The following is a 16,340-nucleotide window of genomic DNA, read 5'->3' as shown; positions in this document are numbered from 1 at the left end:
GAAATGAGGAGGCACATCCAGAGAGAATCACTGCGCAGCTCAGGGGGGCAAGGGAGGGCGGTCAGGGGGTGGTTTCCTGAGAGCTAAACCAGGAGTGTGGTAGGACTGGATGTCCCACAGCTCCTCTGCTTGTCCCTCGGGGACATCTAAAGAGAGGAGTGAGAGCAGATGATCACCGTGCCAGGGATTTTGGATCAGCGGAGCATCCCACACGTCAGGAGTAATTCCAGGAGAGCGCTCGTGACCCCCAGCACGCTCACCCCGTCCAGACCACACACAGGCTCACACATCCAAACCACTGTCACTTCAGGGGTCCTCCTGCCACTCAGCACGATCACCACCAGCCCACGGAGCATCCCAGCCGCTCCATCCCATGGCTGTGACATCTCCATGCCCCCAAGCAACTCCCAGCCACCGTCCCTATGCTGGTGGCAACAAAGATTCCAGGGATGCCCCATGCCCTCTCTTACCCACCCCAACATCTCAGCTGGCCCCACGCTGCTCCCTGCCAACCCTGGCCAGAATTTGGGGGGTTATTTGGGTGTGTCCACAGCTATAAAAACCTACAGGAGATACAACAACAACAACGATGGTGACAACAACAGCACCTTTTTGTGCTATGAACATCGATGGTTAATTGTGCTCGTTGGAATAAGGCCATGACTCCTCCCAGCTAAAGGACAACAGACAGGGAGGGAAGAGCACTGGGTGACAGGAGGAAGTATGATTGGCTTCCCACCTGCTGCCAGGTCCTTGTTCCAACCATCAGCTGCTTAGAAAAGAGAGATTCTTTGCTTCAGATTTGAGCTGCATGAGAACAACTCTTGGAAAGGTATTGCAGCGCCTCTTACTCCTCCTCCCTTCCCCGGAGATGAGTCCAGGGGTCCTGCCTTTCCATCGAGGGTTGTCAGAGGAGTCCTGCCCCTCCTGCAATCCCTTCTTCCCGACGTCATCTCAGAAATGGCTGCTTTGCTTACGGTTTTAAGAGGGGTTTCTTCTTCATCTTCCTTAGTAATTAATTTTCCTGTTGCCTGGACAGCCAGGATCCACTCCCCAGTGCCCTCCTCTCCCGGTGGGGGTGGTTGGCAGGCAACCATCACAGTTCAGACTCAGGGGTGCTGGCCAGGAGGTACCCGCTCCCGTATCGTCCGTTGGGAGCACTGCTCATTTCCATGGGGGAGTTGCTCCCGGGGCCCAGGTAGGAGCGGTGTGTGGGCATGGGGGACGGGGTCTCGCTGGGCACTTTGCTCAGGATGAAGCGGGTCTCATCGTTGTCTTCCAAGTTGGAGATGTCCTTCATCATCCGCCCCTTCTTGTAGGTGACAGAGAGAGCGTTGGAGCCATCCGACACGAGGTGGAACTGCCGGAGGATGAAGACCAGAGGCAGAGGGAGGGATGCCAGGATGATCAGGGAGATGAGGATGGCCATGGCCCAGGTTGGGTAGAACAGGAACTTTTCAGCAGCCTGGAAGAGACAGATATTAACGTCACGGGGTTGTTGCAGCAGAGGTGATGTCCACCAGGTGCAATGTCTCCAAAGCACCAGACAGCTCCTGCTGCCTCCTGCCAGACTCCATCCTCAGGGACACCACATGAAGGTGGGCTCAGGTGGAGGGAAAGGATCCTCACGCAGGATGCTGAGCACAGCGTGGAGCTGTGGGAGCCAACCAAAATCAACACAAACTTCAGCCCATGGGCAGAGCTGGCTGGAGACATCTGGGCAGCGTGAACAAACCTGACCGCTCCCGGGGCAGCAGCAGGGTGGGAATGTCACCCAGCAGGAGAGGAAGGAGGAATGAGCGGAGCTGGCATGAACAGAGCGGTCTGTGGCTCTGAGCTGCCCCTGCTCCGCTGGGACGTGGGTGGGGAAGGGGAGGGAGCTGCGCTCACCTCCTCTCTGATCCATGCGCTGTATCCTGGGGGGCTGACTCCCAGCTGGATGATGCTGGCGGTCATGAGCACGGCCATGCAGATGGGAGACACGTACTTCCAGGTGTAGTAGTAGAACTGGTAGGGCCGGAAACCCAGCATTTCTGTCAGCTCCTGCATGAACCTGCCGAGGAGAGACATGGAATCGTGATATCCCCCGCCTTCGAGTGAGAAACAACCTCCCAGGAGCCCCGCTGATGCTCAAGGTAGAGCCTGAAGAAGAACCCAGCTGAGCATCTCAGCGTCCCTCAAGCCTGAAGAACTTGTGGAAAACTCCTCAGGACAAAACCATTTGAGCGTTACCCAGAGCTGCCTTTGCTCTGGACAACTTCTGAACGAGACACACAGAGGGGAACAGCATCCACTTGCAGAAGGACCTGGAAACCTCAGAAAGAAGGGTCATCACAAGTAACTGAGCATCACAACCAACAGGAGATACCCACGAGACAGACCCGCTCCTGGGGCTGGGTTACACCAGGGCAGGGCAGGAGGATCAAAGTGAACCAAATTCCTGCCCTTGGAGTATTTTCTCCTGGAGAGAAAGCCATGTGGAAAAGAGCTGGAAGGGGTTTTCAGTCAGGAGTTACAGCACAGTTATTCCTTTTGCACAGAAATTCCTTACTTCTTGGTGCCGTAAATCCAGGCCACAGCGATGTTCTCCAGGATGACCACGACAGTGAGCGGCAACGTGGCCGAGTAATCGTCAAACATGGTGACAAAGTAATTTCCAGAACGCTGCACAAAGATCAGCCCCACCACGAAGGCGAAGATGCAGCAACCAACTGTGGGGAGCAAACGGGCCTGGTCAGCAGAGCCCCCTGAGGGACACCAAGACCTCCACAAAGTCCATTCCCTGCATTAGCAGGGCCCAGTTCACCCCCCACTATGTCCACACTCTTCTGGAGTGTGGCAACAGGGACCCCCCCACCCCTTCCCAAGGAGGTTGCAGGAGAAGGGACCTCACCTGTGAACACTTCCTTCCGCACCTTGAAGGTGTCGATGATGGGCGTGGTGATGCCTGACATGGTCCCGATCATGCTCCCCAAGCCCAGGTTGATCAGCATCAAGAAGAACATGACGGACCAAAAGGGCGAGGCTGGGAAGTGGGTCATGGCTTCTGTGAAGGCGATGAAGGCCAGCCCAGTCCCTTGCACCGACTGTTGAGGTGGGGAGAGAACCAAAAGATGAGAAGAAACTTGTCAGGACACAGACTTCAAGCCCCTGATGTCTCAGGTCTCCCTCACCAAACCCTCTTCAAGGAAGGAAAATCCCAGTCTGGTACTGGTGATGAACTGGTGATGACCCTGCTAGACTTGTACTGGACAGAGCTTCTCCCACCCCAGGAGGACCCCTGTGTGCTGGGTAAAACCACAGGGACTTGGATTCCCCGTGCCTGGAGGGTCTCTAAAAGTTGTTTTTCCAGGTCCATGTGCTCAGGATTGACACAGGAAGAGGCAATGGGGCGGGGGACCTGCTGGTCCTACCGGGAGTGCCACCAGGTACCTTGTTGAGTTCGTCCTCCAGCAGGCAGGCATCCAGGCCCAGCTCTTTGAAGTGCCCCTCCTTCACTGTCATGATCACCCGGTACATCTCGTTGTAGTCTTTGGCGGTGAGGTGGGAGAAGTTCACGTGGGGTGGGATGAGGTCGTGGCTCAGCATGTTGGTGTTCAGGTAGCCCAAGATCTTCTCAGCATTCCTAAGGGAGAGCAGAACCTCTCAGGTGATGCAGGGCACCTGAGACATTGGATGCACGCTCAATCTGCAGACTGAGAGCCCGTCTTGGGGCTGGACTTTAGGTTGGAGGGGCTGAATGTCTAACTGTAGGTGCTAAAAAAGCTAGCAGAGAAATTTTCCAGCTTTTTACAGCCTCCTGTGAAAGTCTCCATTCTCACGCAAACTAGCTGAGGAACGGTTTGCTATTCTGTAAACCATTTTGCAGGTGCAGGTTGTTGTGGAATACTGTGGCTATTGTTTTGGTTCATTGAGAATAATATTCTGAGAATGGGAACTATTCCTTTCAGCCAACCACTTTGGTGGGTGGTTGACCGATGGGCCAATCATCATTTCTCTATTGTGAACCAAGTTAAATAAACGAGTTTGTAATTCATTAAATAATCCCATTTTATCCTGGACTTGAATTCTGTGTCGTTCCTTTCGCCATTCTCAGTACAACAGCGACATCCAACTCCCTCAGCTACAGCGGGACATCTCTGGAAATCCAGGTCTCAACCATCAGGAACTTGGGTCCACCAAAACCCAGGATCATCCAGCTCCAGACCCACCACAACCAGCAAAAACAAAACAGAGAAAAAGCAAATCTTACTCCACCACACATTTCTCATTCATGATGTTGGCCTTGAAGCCCAGCACAGCAAACACAACCAGGGTGGCCAGCACGGACGTGAAGAAGTTGATGAAGGAGACAAGGGTGGCATCGAAGTGGCAGTTGTTGTCCTGCTTGTTGTAGCTGGAGAAGGCAATGACCCCCCCGAAACCCAGGCCCAAGGCGAAGAAAACCTGTGTGGCTGCTTCTCGCCACACCTGGGGGTCCAGCATCTTGTCCAGCTTGGAAGGAAGACAGAAGAAGGAGTCAGGTGGCCTGGTGGCCCCACAACCCATCCCAGAGCTCCATCAAAAGGCTGCTGTGCCTCTGGGCTGAGCTGGTTTTGGAGCAGCTGGGGGTGCTTTGATGGGGCAGTGGAAGGAAATGATCCCTGAGGCCCCTCCCAACCCAAACCATTCCGTGGTGCCATGATCTGCCATGGTCAGGTCTGGCTTTACCCAGCACTCACGGGTCCTTCTTGTCATTCCCACAGAGGGGGAAACTGAGGCACAGAGAGGTCAGGACAAGGTTTGACCTGACCATGTCCCTGTGTGCTCCACCTGCCCCAGAGCCCACACTGGGGGCTCCATGTCCCTGTCCCCCCAGCCCAGGGAACCACCCCATGCCCAGCGATGGATCTCCATCCTCCACGGCCTTCTCCTGCTTCCAGAGCACCTGGAGCATGGAAATCCAACGTCCTGGCTGGGGGGTTGTTCTAACTCCTGATACCCCCCCAACCACATTCCCCCTCTCCTGGGAGCCAGAGCTGCAGCCTGGAGGCCTCCCAGCGTTGTTCATCAAGGGACCTTAATTAATATCTTCTAACAGCCTCGCCAGACGAGCTGATTCATCTACATCTCTGCTTAATTAATTAATTAGTTGGTTAATTAATAAGTGCATACCACCAGCAGAGGTTTTGCTGCCAGACAGCATCTTTCCATTAGATCTTTATATATTCCCTCGGGCACCTCTGTGCCCCCCACCCTGGTGGCTGGGCATCTGAGGATGGTGAGTTTGTGAGGCTCTTGGCTGTCCTGGCCACACCCTGAATTTTGGGAGCCACTCCACATCCTGATGATCTATCAGGAATCCCCAGATTTGGGGCTGGCACTCTGATTTTTGGGGTGGGGAGGAAAATAAGGGGAATAATAAGAGAATAAGGGAAAATAGGGCGTGATCAGCCAGGTGGGGAACCTGCTTGGAGTCTGCTGGGCTTGGAACTCTCACCTTGGGCGTGAACATGTGCATGATCCCATCCACTGCCCCACGCAGCAGCAGTCCCCGCACCAGGAAGCAAACAAGCACCACGTATGGGAAGAGGGAGCTGAAGTACATCACCTGGAGCAAGAGGGGTGAACACAGGCACAGCCTCAATTCCTGCCCCCCTGGGCTCAGCCACCCTCCCACCCAACCTACAGACAGCTCAGAGTAGGGAGAGGGGAGCATTTCCCTCCCCAGGATGGGGTTGGCTCCCCAGGGATAAACTGTGGTGCCCCTCGGATCAGGATGGTGGCTGGACAGTGGCCAGGCAGAAAGGGACCTGCAGGTACTGACTGGCAGCAGGCTGGACATGAGGCAGCAGAGTGCCCACATGGCCAAGAAGGCCAATGGCACCTGGCCTGGATCAGCAGGACCACTGGTGAGGCCTCACCTCGAGTGCTGTGTCCAGTTCTGGGTCCCACAATTTAGGAAAGATGCTGAGATGCTGGAGCTCGTCCAGAGAAGGACAACAGGGCTGGGGAAGGGTGTGGAACACAGGTCCTGTGAGGAGAGGCTGAGGGAGCTGGGGGGGCTCAGCCTGGAGAAAAGGAGGCTCAGGGGGGACCTCATCCCTCTCTACAACTCCCTGACAGGAGGGTGCAGCCAGGTGAAGGTTGGGCTTTGCTCCCAGCGGCAGGACAAGAGGACACAGCCTTAAGCTGCACCAGGGGAGGTTTAGGCTGGACATTAGGAAGAAGTTCTTCACAAAAAGAGTGATTGGGCATTGGAAGGGGCTGCCCAGGGAGGTGGTGGCGTCACCATCGCTGGAGGTGTTTGAGGAAAGGCTGGATGTGGCACTCAGTGCCACGGCCTGGGTGACAGGGTGGTGTTAGGTCACAGGTTGGACTCGATGACCTCAAAGGTCTTTTCCAGCCTAATTGATTCTGTGATTCTGTGAAGTGCTGGAGCTCAGGTGGATTCTCTGCCCTGGTGTGGCTGAGCCCTGGCTGCACGTGTCAGCTGAACTAAAGCTCTTCCCTACACCCTCTTTTGATCTTATTCTGGATCCCTCCAGAGGTGAGCCCAGCTATGGAGTGGGTGTGAGCATCCCAGGGGACACAGCATTCCACTGGTACCCCCGACTGGGACAGGACAGTGTGGTCCAGGCAGGTTCCTGCTTCCAGGACAGAGCCCAGCCAGGCTCAGGTGGCCACCAATACCCACCTTCCCTGAGGACTGGATGCCTTTGATCATGGCCAGGCCAACAAGGCTCCAGGCCACCAGCAGACACAGGGTCATCTTCCAGTTCAGTCCCCCGCTCTCAGAGATGGAGTTGGAGATGTCCAGGGTCTCCCGGTACCAGAAGTAGGTGGTGGCTGAGCTCCTCTCGCATTCGGTCTCCACGACTGCAACAGAGCAGAGGCAGGAGGGCGTGAGGGGGAGAGTCACCCCCACCTCTGGAAACCGAGGGGCAGAAATTAATGGGGCTCATTCTTAGCAGGGAAAAGAAGAGATAGGACAGAAAACCACTGCCAGGTGAAAATGAGATGTTAAATACTGGGAGAGACAGTTTCATTTGCTATAAAAGCTCTCAGAGAGTCCCAGGTTGATGCTCAGGTGTTATTAAACACCATTAGCTCCATCCATGTCTCAGTCAGGCAGCCATGGAGCAGCCTCTGCCTGCCTCTCGCTGCCTCCCTCCATGGTCCTGGGTCAGATCTTGGCCTCAAGCACTGAGGCAGCCTGAAAATCCCATCAGTGGGGACTCTGGATTCCCAAACTGGCATCGAATCCCATCAGTGGGGAGAGAGCGCATGGGAGACACCCAACCCAAGGGAAAGCTCTCCATATGGTCAGGACAGCTGGGCCAGAGAGGATCCAGGGCCCCAGGAGACACCTCCACCTCCTGTGGCCCCACCTTCTGTTGGGGGTGGTGATGTGTGTCCCACAGTGTCCCACAGCCCCCCTTCCCTGGGAACTGCTCCTCCCAGCTGAGCTTCCCCGTCCCTCACCGGCCACCGAGCCGTTCTTCACGATGGGGCACTCGCTCCAGGGCAGGGGGTACTGGAAGGACTTGAAGAAGTAAAAGATGCTCCAGCCAATGATGACGTTGTAGTAGAGACCAACAAAGAAACAGACCTGGGGGGAGGAAGGAGGAGGACACGGCATCAAACCCCAGGGCACTGGCACTGTCCCCGGCACCCTTCATGCCACGCAGGGAGCGGAGGGAAGTGGGGCTGCTGCGATCAGGGGATGGGCCCATTCCCAAACCAGCCCTAGAGCCGTGAGTGGAGCTGGAAAAACACCTCTTGGCCTCTCAACCCCCCCCATGGGGGCTCCTCGAGGTTTGCCTCATCCCACACACCCCGAGGTGGGGCTGGAGGGGTGCCCTGGGCGCACTCACGAGGCAGCTGGCGTAGCCGATGCCTCCCAGGCGGGGACAGATGTAATTCCAGACGCCGATGCTGCCCCGGCGGATCCGCTGCCCCACTGCCAGCTCCAGGAAGAACAGGGGCAGCCCGATGATGATGAGCAGGACCAGGTATGGGACCAGGTAGGCACCTGGAAGGGGACAGAAAGGTCATCATGGATCTCCCTGCTCTGGTGCAGCCAAGGACAGATGGACAGGGGTGGACAAGCAGGGCAGAGCCGGGACAGGCTCAAGTTGCACCAGGGGAGGTTTAGGTTGCATATTCGGACAAATTTCTTCATGGAAAGGATGGTCAGGCACTGGCACAAGCTGTCCAGGGCAGCAGTGGAGTCCCCCTCTCTGCAAGGATTTAAAATCTGTGTGGATGTGCCACCTGGGGACATGGGCTAGAGGTGGCCTTGTGCTGGGTTAATGGTTGGACTCAATGGTCTCAGAGGGCTTTTCCAACCTAAATTTTCTGTGGTTTTCCGTGATTTTGTGATCTGGGAATGCAGATCAGAGCTTGGCCAGAGGAGAAACTGTGGAGAGGAGCAAACACGTGTGTGGAAGGAAAGGGTACAGCATCCCCTGCCAGTGTGGGTCGTGTGGGATAGACCCCAAGGCCCCCAAAGACTCCCTGAATCCACACACACAAATCTCCCTGTGCAAGGAGACACCTCCATAGGCCAACCCATGGGGACACGGCCACATTCCCGGCCACCTCGGACACACGGGAGCCCTCCCGGTCCCCCAGGCACAGCTGAGCCCCCTGTCCCCACACATCCCCCTGAACTTCCCACATTCCCAGCAGCAGCACCACCATGCCGTGTGCCACCCTGCACGGTCTGAGGGGTAGAAACGACTCAGGTTAAAAGCTCGGTTAGTGCCTGTCTGATTGCTGAGGCTGGAGAGGAGGCGGTGGCTCCCGAAGCACAGCCGATGACCGTAAGGGATGCGGTGAGCCACGCCGCAGCGCCCGGCTGAGCAATGACTCCAGCCTCCTGCCAGGAGCTGAGGAATGGGCTCGGGAGCATGTGCCTGGCTCCTGCAGGGCAGCAGACGGTCCAAAGACAGCCGAAATTCCTGCCTGGATTGACACCCCGGGGACAGCCGCCACGCCCCGGCCCCGGGCAGGAGCTGGGGCAGGGAGTGCTGCTCCAAGCTGGGACTCTGCAAAGCGGGTCAGCGCCAGCAGTGGTTGGGAATGGTGTGTTAAAAATGCCGGTAGAGAGAGAAATTGAGGTGCAGCAGCCCAGGGTGATCGGGAGGGTAAAAAGAGAGGCAGAGAGCAGAGCTGGAGCTCAGGGAAATTCGGGAAGGACCACGAGCATCCCATCTCTGCAACACTCTCCTGGGTATCTCCACCTGCAGATAGGTGCAGATGAGACAGATGGACAGATTCAGATGCAAATTTGTCCAGTGTTGGACATTTTCTTCCTGTGATGTCTGGAAAGGTGGGCAGCAGCCTTGGGCAGCGCTGCCAGCCCATGCTGGCTCCCAGCACTTCGAGTCCTGGGAATTTGGCTCCAGCCCATCCTGCTCCCAGCACGCAGCCGTTCTCCCCCGCAGACACCTGCTCGGGGAGCAGGAGAGAAAGCAGCCGCCGCCACCGCACCCTGGAGCTGCTCAGAGCGAGCAGGAATGGTCTGTCCACCCCTCCCAAGCTCCTGCATCCGCAGCAGCCTCACGGCCTGTGGGGAATCCCTGCCAAGAGGGTTCGACATGGCAGGAGGAAAAGGCAGAGAATTGCTGTCTGCCCCATGGGACACACAGATGGTGCCACTTGGGCAGAAGAAAAACCGCTGCAAAGCTCAGCAAGCTGCTGCTCAGAGTTCCCAGCTCTGTGCCTCAGTTTCCCCATCCATGGAATAGTGGCGATGGTTGGGGCAGCTTGTAAGGCCTTTTATTTTAAGTCCTGCTGCAGAAAGATGTTCTATCACAGCAAGGAGCTCCTAAAAGCAGCTGCTTGCCCCATTCCCTGCCCAGCTCGGTGCCCCTGGATCCCATCACAGGCTGGGTCAAACCCACCGCTCATCTCCGCTGCTGCTGCAGTGTCAGGGCTGTGCTGCCTCAGTTCCCATCCCCATTCCACACCCCATCCGGGCTTGTGTCTAAAACCACTTCTTTAATGCTCCCCAAACACAGACAGCAAGTTCAGCCCCGGGTTTGAGGGACACACCAGGACGAATCCCAGCCCAGGAACACCGGTTGCACCTCCTGTCACCCGGCACCTGCACAGCTGGGGCCAGAGCCCCCCGGATACGCAGGACAGCAGAGAGCTCAGTGTAAGATGAGGGATTTTCATTGATTGCACTAATTAGGGTTAATTACTGATTGCTGTGCCCATGGGGAAACGGAGGCACAGCTGGGTTAAGTCCTTATAGAGCAGGAGGATGCTGGTTCTCTGGCCTCTGGGCCTGAGCTGGTTCTAAATCTCATTTACTGAGGAGAACTTGCTTGGAAGTCAGAGGCCAGGTGTGGACAGCTGTGCAATGAAGCCAGGGGGGTTGTACCAACCTCTCCCAGCCCTGAATTTGGGGTGAACACACCATGCTGAGCTGAGCTGTGCCAACACCGAGCCGAGTCTGGAGCCAAACCAAGGCACTGGGAGGTGCTGGGGTGCAGGAGCCAGGCACAGCCGGCTCCATCCCAGGCGGGAAGGGAAGGGAATGGGGGTGAGCAGCCCCGGGAGGGGAGTGCTGACTGCACAGGTCTCTGTTTGGCAGAATGACTCATCCTGACGATGACACCGGAGATGTTTTAATTATTGAGAGCGCTGCAGGTTCGGCAAAGGATGCAGCACTGGGAACAGGAGAGCTCAGGGAGGCCCTGGGCTGGGCCTGGCTCCCTCCAACACGTCTGGGAAGGGACTGGGTTTGGGTTAATGATGAGGAACCCACTCTGTTGTCAGTGTCACAGAGGGTGGTGGGTCTCAGCACAGCTGGGAAAGACCTGGCCCTCTTGGAAGCCCGAGGAGGAGGTGTGGGGTGGGATGAGAGAAGGGGCTGGCTGGAAGGAGGATTTGGGAAGGGGATGGAACCACAAAATGTGGCTTCACGGCCCAAGGAACTGGAGGGACTGTCTCTTCCCTCTTGGGCCCTGATTTCCAAATAGTCCCTACAGGAATCAGGGCTTGCAGCCAGAATTCCTGGCTCCCAACCTGGCAGGTGGACAACCTTTAGGAAGAGGCCGTCCTGGAGATTCCCACATCTCAGCACAGCTTCTGGCAGCCCTTTCACCCCTCAGAGCCCAAACAACACACTTTAGAGCACAAATAACCCATTTTAGAGCCCAAATTACCCCTGACCTGTGCCGGCATCCACACCCCAACGTGCAGCGAGGCAGGATTGGGTCACACCCCCTTCTCCAAGGGCTGATCCCACCTCTGCCCCATCTCTCACCTCCTCCATTCTTCTGGCAGAGGTAGGGGAAGCGCCAGACGTTGCCCAACCCCACGGAGTAGCCGATTTGCGCCAGGATGTACTGCAGCTTGCTGTTCCACGCCGGCCGGTTCTCGGCGTCCAGGTCCTCATCTCCCTCCTTCTGCTTGTCCCAGGTCTCCCCCGTCACGTTAAGGACGCTGCGTTTGTAGTCCACGGGCTCCTGGTGGGCCAGCAGGTCGGCCACCGACTCTGTGACATGCTCGCTGCTGTGCTCCCGCTGCGTCACCTTGCTGTTCTTCGGCATCGGGACGGCTCCAGGCGGCCCCGGGGGCAGGATGGGAGGAGGGAAGAGGATGAACGTCCCACAGGGAGCAGCACGGGTGTGAGCTACAGCTCGGGCCTCACCTCCTCTTCATCAGCAGGACCTGGGTGGGGAAGGGGTCAGCTGGGGTCAGTTGGTTTTGTCTCATCCCCAGGTGTCCTGGCGGGACCGGCAGCACCAGGTGAGAAGAGTGCCAGTCCCCCCATGTCCTGGGGACCTGAACCTGGAGGGTCCCCTTCTCCAGGAATGACAGGCCAGGAGCAACGTTCTGGTTGAGAATTACAGAATCCCAGGATGGTTTGGGTGGGAAGGGACCTTAAAGCTCATCCAACCCCACCCCTGCCATGGGCAGGAACACCTCCCACTGTCCCCGGTTGCTCCAAGCCCCATCCAACCTGGCCTTGGACACTCCCAGGGATGGGGCAGCCACAGCTTCTCTTATTCATGGGGAAGAGGCCAGGAATTTCCCTGGGCTCCAGGGGACAGTGACACCTCTTGTCCCCTCTAATGCCTCCAGAGCAGCAGCTGAACCTCACAAGGCCTGACACCATGTTCAGCCCTCGCTGAGGCTCTGCCCTCCCTGCCCTGCTCCTTCCCCTCCTGACCATCAGCACAGCCCAGGCTTCGCTCCATGACAGCTTGGAAGCGCTCAGGGGGCAGTGACAAATTCCCAGGCTGTCTCTGCATCCCAGGAAGTTATCAGGAGTGACTTAAAAGCCTTGGAGCCGGACGCTAAATCTCCCCAGGCAGCTTTACGACAGGTAACGGCTGCAAAACAGCAGCAGCCAAGGCAGAGCCATCAATCCCGGCCCCTTCCCTTCCCCAGCCTTCAGCGAGGGTCAGGAGGAGCGATCCCACACAGAAGCGCCTCAGGAGGTGCCCACAGCCCAGCCCAGCCCTGCAGATCTCACCCAGCCTCAAAAATCTTGGGGACATCGTGGAAATCTGCTCCACTGGGCTGGGGATCCCCAGACTGGGAGAGCACCATGTCCCTCCTCTCCGTGCTGGGAGAACTGGGGTCACATGGGCAGCTCCTGCCCTAGATGGGACTGTGGTGCTACATCAGCAGGGGAGAAAACACAGAAACCCCATAATAAATCCCTCATCTCGGAAAAGCAACCCTCGGGAAGAGCTGCGCTTCCCTGTCCTCTGCATCCCAGGGGACACCCGGCTGCTGGCTGGGCCATGGCAGAGCGATGCTGCTGTGCTCAGAGACCTGTCCCACCCCAGCTGGGCAGCAGCACCATGTCCCCCCACCCTGAGGGCTTTTCCAGAGCCATTCCCAGCTCTTCTTTCCTTTGGACATTTTTGATCCAATGCAGCCCCCAATCCCAACCCTTTCCAGGGCAGAGGGTTCAGCCCAGGCAGCAAAGCTCATCCCTATCTCATGCACGGGGTTCCAGCCCAGGAGCAAAGCAGCGAGAGCAGGAAACCTCCCCCTCCACCCACCCTCCCCTCGGTGTTTTTTCACCCCTGAAGGAGGTTCCCCCTTTGCCAGGCCCTGTTCCTATAAGAAAAAAATCTATTTTCAACTGTCGGCTGCATCTGTTGCCAGGCAACCACCTCGGCTCCACATCTTCCCTGGATCCGGCTCCTCCGGAGAAGCCGTTGGAGTTATCCTTGCAAGCCCAGCCGGCGATGTTTCATTTCCTAACGAGGGCTCATTCACATAAACCTCTCAATCACCGGCACGCAGCTGCCCGGGGCTGGAGCATCCTCAGCCGGGATGGGGACGGGCACAGAGCGTGGGAAGGGCCTCATCCAGCAGCCAGGGAAGCACAGGATTTCCATCAGGTTTGGGTCAGGCTCTGCGTGGATTTGTGCAGAGCTGGGTGAACACCCACGGGTTGTTTGCTGCTCCCTGCCTGCTCAGCAGCTCCTTCGGAGCGAGGGAGACTCAGAGCACCAGGAGCACTCGGCCTTGGGGCTAAAGCATCCCTTAGGATTCGGGATAGAGCCAAGAAGATCCAGGATGTGCTGGCCAAGCTCACAGAGTCAGTGCCCCAAACAGCTCTCCTGGGACACCTCAACCCCTCGGAGGTGCCCAGCTCCAGGGAAGGTGGTGCTGAGCCAGGCCAGCACCGTGGTGTCGGGACAGACCCCACAACATCCCTCTGGATCTCAGCCTCTTCCTCTCCTCAGTTTAGGTCCCCCCTGCGTTATTCTGAGGAGCTGAGAGGTACCAGGACCCACATCCTGGAGCAGCAGGGTCCTTCCAGCACCTACAAAGCCCCCTCAGAGCCTTGGAGGACACTCCAACATTCCCAAAGGATTTGGGGAATCAGCTGGGGTGCTTGGCTGCTTTAACGGAGTGGGGAAGGCCTCTCTGAACATTGGGATGAGGGTGAAGGACAGAGGTACGAGTCTCCCTGCCCACAGGAGTTGCTCCCAGACTAAACCAGAGGGGAAAACCGTAGCAGAGATCCAAATCTTGGTCCTGGAATGGCTCTGGCCCAGTGTCCCCATGGCTGCTTTGGGGAGTTCTTGCCATCTCCCAATGGCTCAGCCCCCGCCTGGGCATGGTGGTGGTGCCTGGCAGAGATCCAGGCCCGAAGGAAGGGAGGATCATCCCCAGCAGCGATGCCGTGAGCACAGCCAGCCCTCGCCATCCCCATCCCTGCCGGGGCTGTGGGATGAGCCCGGCCAGAACCCGCACGGAGCCACCAACCCCCGCAGCACAGGGACACGATCCAGGGAACACGGGGTCAGCAGGGCTCCTCCCATTAATTTCCCCAGCCTTTTGCATCAGCCCCAAGGTCTGCACCCTCAAATCAAAAAGCACAGTCCAAATCCATCTGAGAAAGGTATTTCCGCAAATTCCTTTGGTTGAAAGGGGAATTTAATCAAAAATTCATCTGCCAAAAATAACAACCACCCTGTGAGAAAGACAAGGCAGATCAGCTGACAACCAGGAGCTTTCCGGGCTGGAGAGAGATAGAAAACCCTGTCACTGACAGATGGAGATTCAGCTTGTTTACTTAGTCCCCATGACCTTAATTTTCTTAAATGTGCATTTTTTCTCTCTCTTTAGAAGATAGATTAGGGTCTTTCAGAGCCCAGGGCTTGCAAGAACATCACTCGTGCTGCCAGACCAGGGCTGCCTTTGCACCCACAGCTTTGCCCAGGTAAAAACCAGTGCTGGTGCCACCCACCCAGAGAGGGAACACGGCTTTTCCCACAGCAGGAGCAGGGAAAGGACCAGTTTGAGCAGTGGTCAGTACTGGTGTCTCCAAACAGGCGTCACGAGGGGAGACACTGGGGGAGCGTGGCTGGGCTGTCCCTGGGGGTAACTCACCTCCTCCTGCTCCGTGTCCCTGGGTGTGTCCTTGAGCAGGATTCCCACTTCCACAGTCCCAGGGGATACCTTCAGATTTAACTCCTCACAAAGCAGCTGCCGTTCCCTGAGCCCTGGGCTGAGTCCAGGGCTCCTGCTCGCCCAGAGTGACGGTCCCCCGCCCATGTCCTCCTCTCCAGGTGACACAGGGTGGCCCCAAGCTCCACATCCCTTTGGACTGGCATGGGAACCACCACTGCAGTGCATCCAAGGCACATGGAATGGGTTTGCCATGGGACGAACTGGGTTCAACCCACCAGGGAAAGGGCAGGGATGGAGAAGCTCCTGCTCCAGGGTTAAACCCTGCCCAGAGGCTCCCATCAATCCCAAAAGCATCCACTGGGAAGAAGCTGCTATTTGGGATGAGTGAAGACCCCCCCACATCCCCCAGCCCTGCCAGCAGCACCACAAAGGGGTCAGGGGAGGAGGGAGGCTCTGAGCCACGTGTCCTGCCTCAGCCCATCCTTGCTTTCTTGGGAAGCAATAAATGGGCTGGAAATGTGTCAGCAAAGCTTTCAGCTGGGCCTGGGAGTGCAGGGGAAGGCAGGGAGGAGATGGGGATTTACTGCAGAATCCAGGGAGAGCAGCCACCGGCAGCAAACGTGCTCTGGGTCCAAAGGATGTGGCGAGGGGGAATTTCTCCTCTCTGTGTCCAAATTCTACACTTACCCCTTGTTTGGGTCCAGAAAGGGGAAACTGAGGCAGGAAAAGCCACAAGATGAGATTGGGTGAATTAAAAATTAGCATTTCAACCCCTGGGGACTCTCTGCTGGTCCCTCCCTGCCCCACCACTACCATTTCTCCCCCCTCAGCTTCCACACAAATCCCCCACAGCTCCTAAAGGAGAGGAGAAAGATGTTCCTGGTGCAGCATCCAGCTCCCCAGGCCCGGGAAGGTCCAGCTCGCCCCATCAAGGTCACGGAGCAGGGAAGGGAGGGAGGAGTGGGGACAGAGGAACTGAGGGATTTCAGGAGGTGGAAAATCTACTCTCAGCTTCATGCTCGGAGATCTGAGCATCAATTTGCAGCTCCTCATCCTCCCTGGCACACACAGAGCCAGGGGAATCTTGCACCCAGGGCCAAGCTCTTCGGTGCAGATGGGGACACTGGAACGGGGAGGAGAAGGGACAGATCCAAGGTCACCCAGGAAGCAGCAAACCCGGGAAGCAGAGGAGAAGGGAAGGACCATGAATCCCTCCCGTCGTCCCTCTGCGCTGCACAGCCAAGAGCCAAGGGAAGGAGACCTGGATGCACATCCCACTTCGAGCCCAAGTCGTGAGAAAAGCAGCTCCAGGCCCCTTCCTGCTGCTCCCTGAGGTCAGGAGAGCCTCTGTGGTGGGCTGGGGATTGCCCTGGCAGAGCTGGTCCTTTGGGAAGCATCCCGCTCTTCCAAGCCACAAGAAACCAAGGGCAGGACTCTCCCAGCAGCATCCAAACTTC

The 16,340-nt window shown here is 57.2% G+C and overlaps 1 protein-coding gene across 1 annotated transcript; it reads right to left on the bottom strand.

Moving 5' to 3' along the window:
- Window positions 1–1,096: 1,096 nt before the first annotated feature.
- Window positions 1,097–11,549, bottom strand: SLC6A17 (solute carrier family 6 member 17; the record flags this gene model as incomplete). Its single annotated transcript, XM_082296279.1, has 11 exons — window positions 1,097–1,465; window positions 1,891–2,053; window positions 2,552–2,711; window positions 2,894–3,086; window positions 3,433–3,625; window positions 4,253–4,494; window positions 5,480–5,590; window positions 6,677–6,858; window positions 7,465–7,591; window positions 7,857–8,014; window positions 11,264–11,549. 11 exons carry the CDS (start codon window positions 11,547–11,549, stop codon window positions 1,097–1,099), a joined length of 2,184 nt encoding a protein of 727 aa, XP_082152405.1.
- Between the last annotated feature and the right edge of the window lie 4,791 nt (window positions 11,550–16,340).

The sequence above is a fragment of the Coloeus monedula genome (assembly GCF_965178545.1).
Source record: "Coloeus monedula genome assembly, chromosome: 23".
Taxonomy (NCBI): Eukaryota; Metazoa; Chordata; class Aves; order Passeriformes; family Corvidae; genus Coloeus; species Coloeus monedula.
Note: the sequence above shows the minus strand (reverse complement) of the source record. Positions and strands in the feature narration are given on the sequence as shown.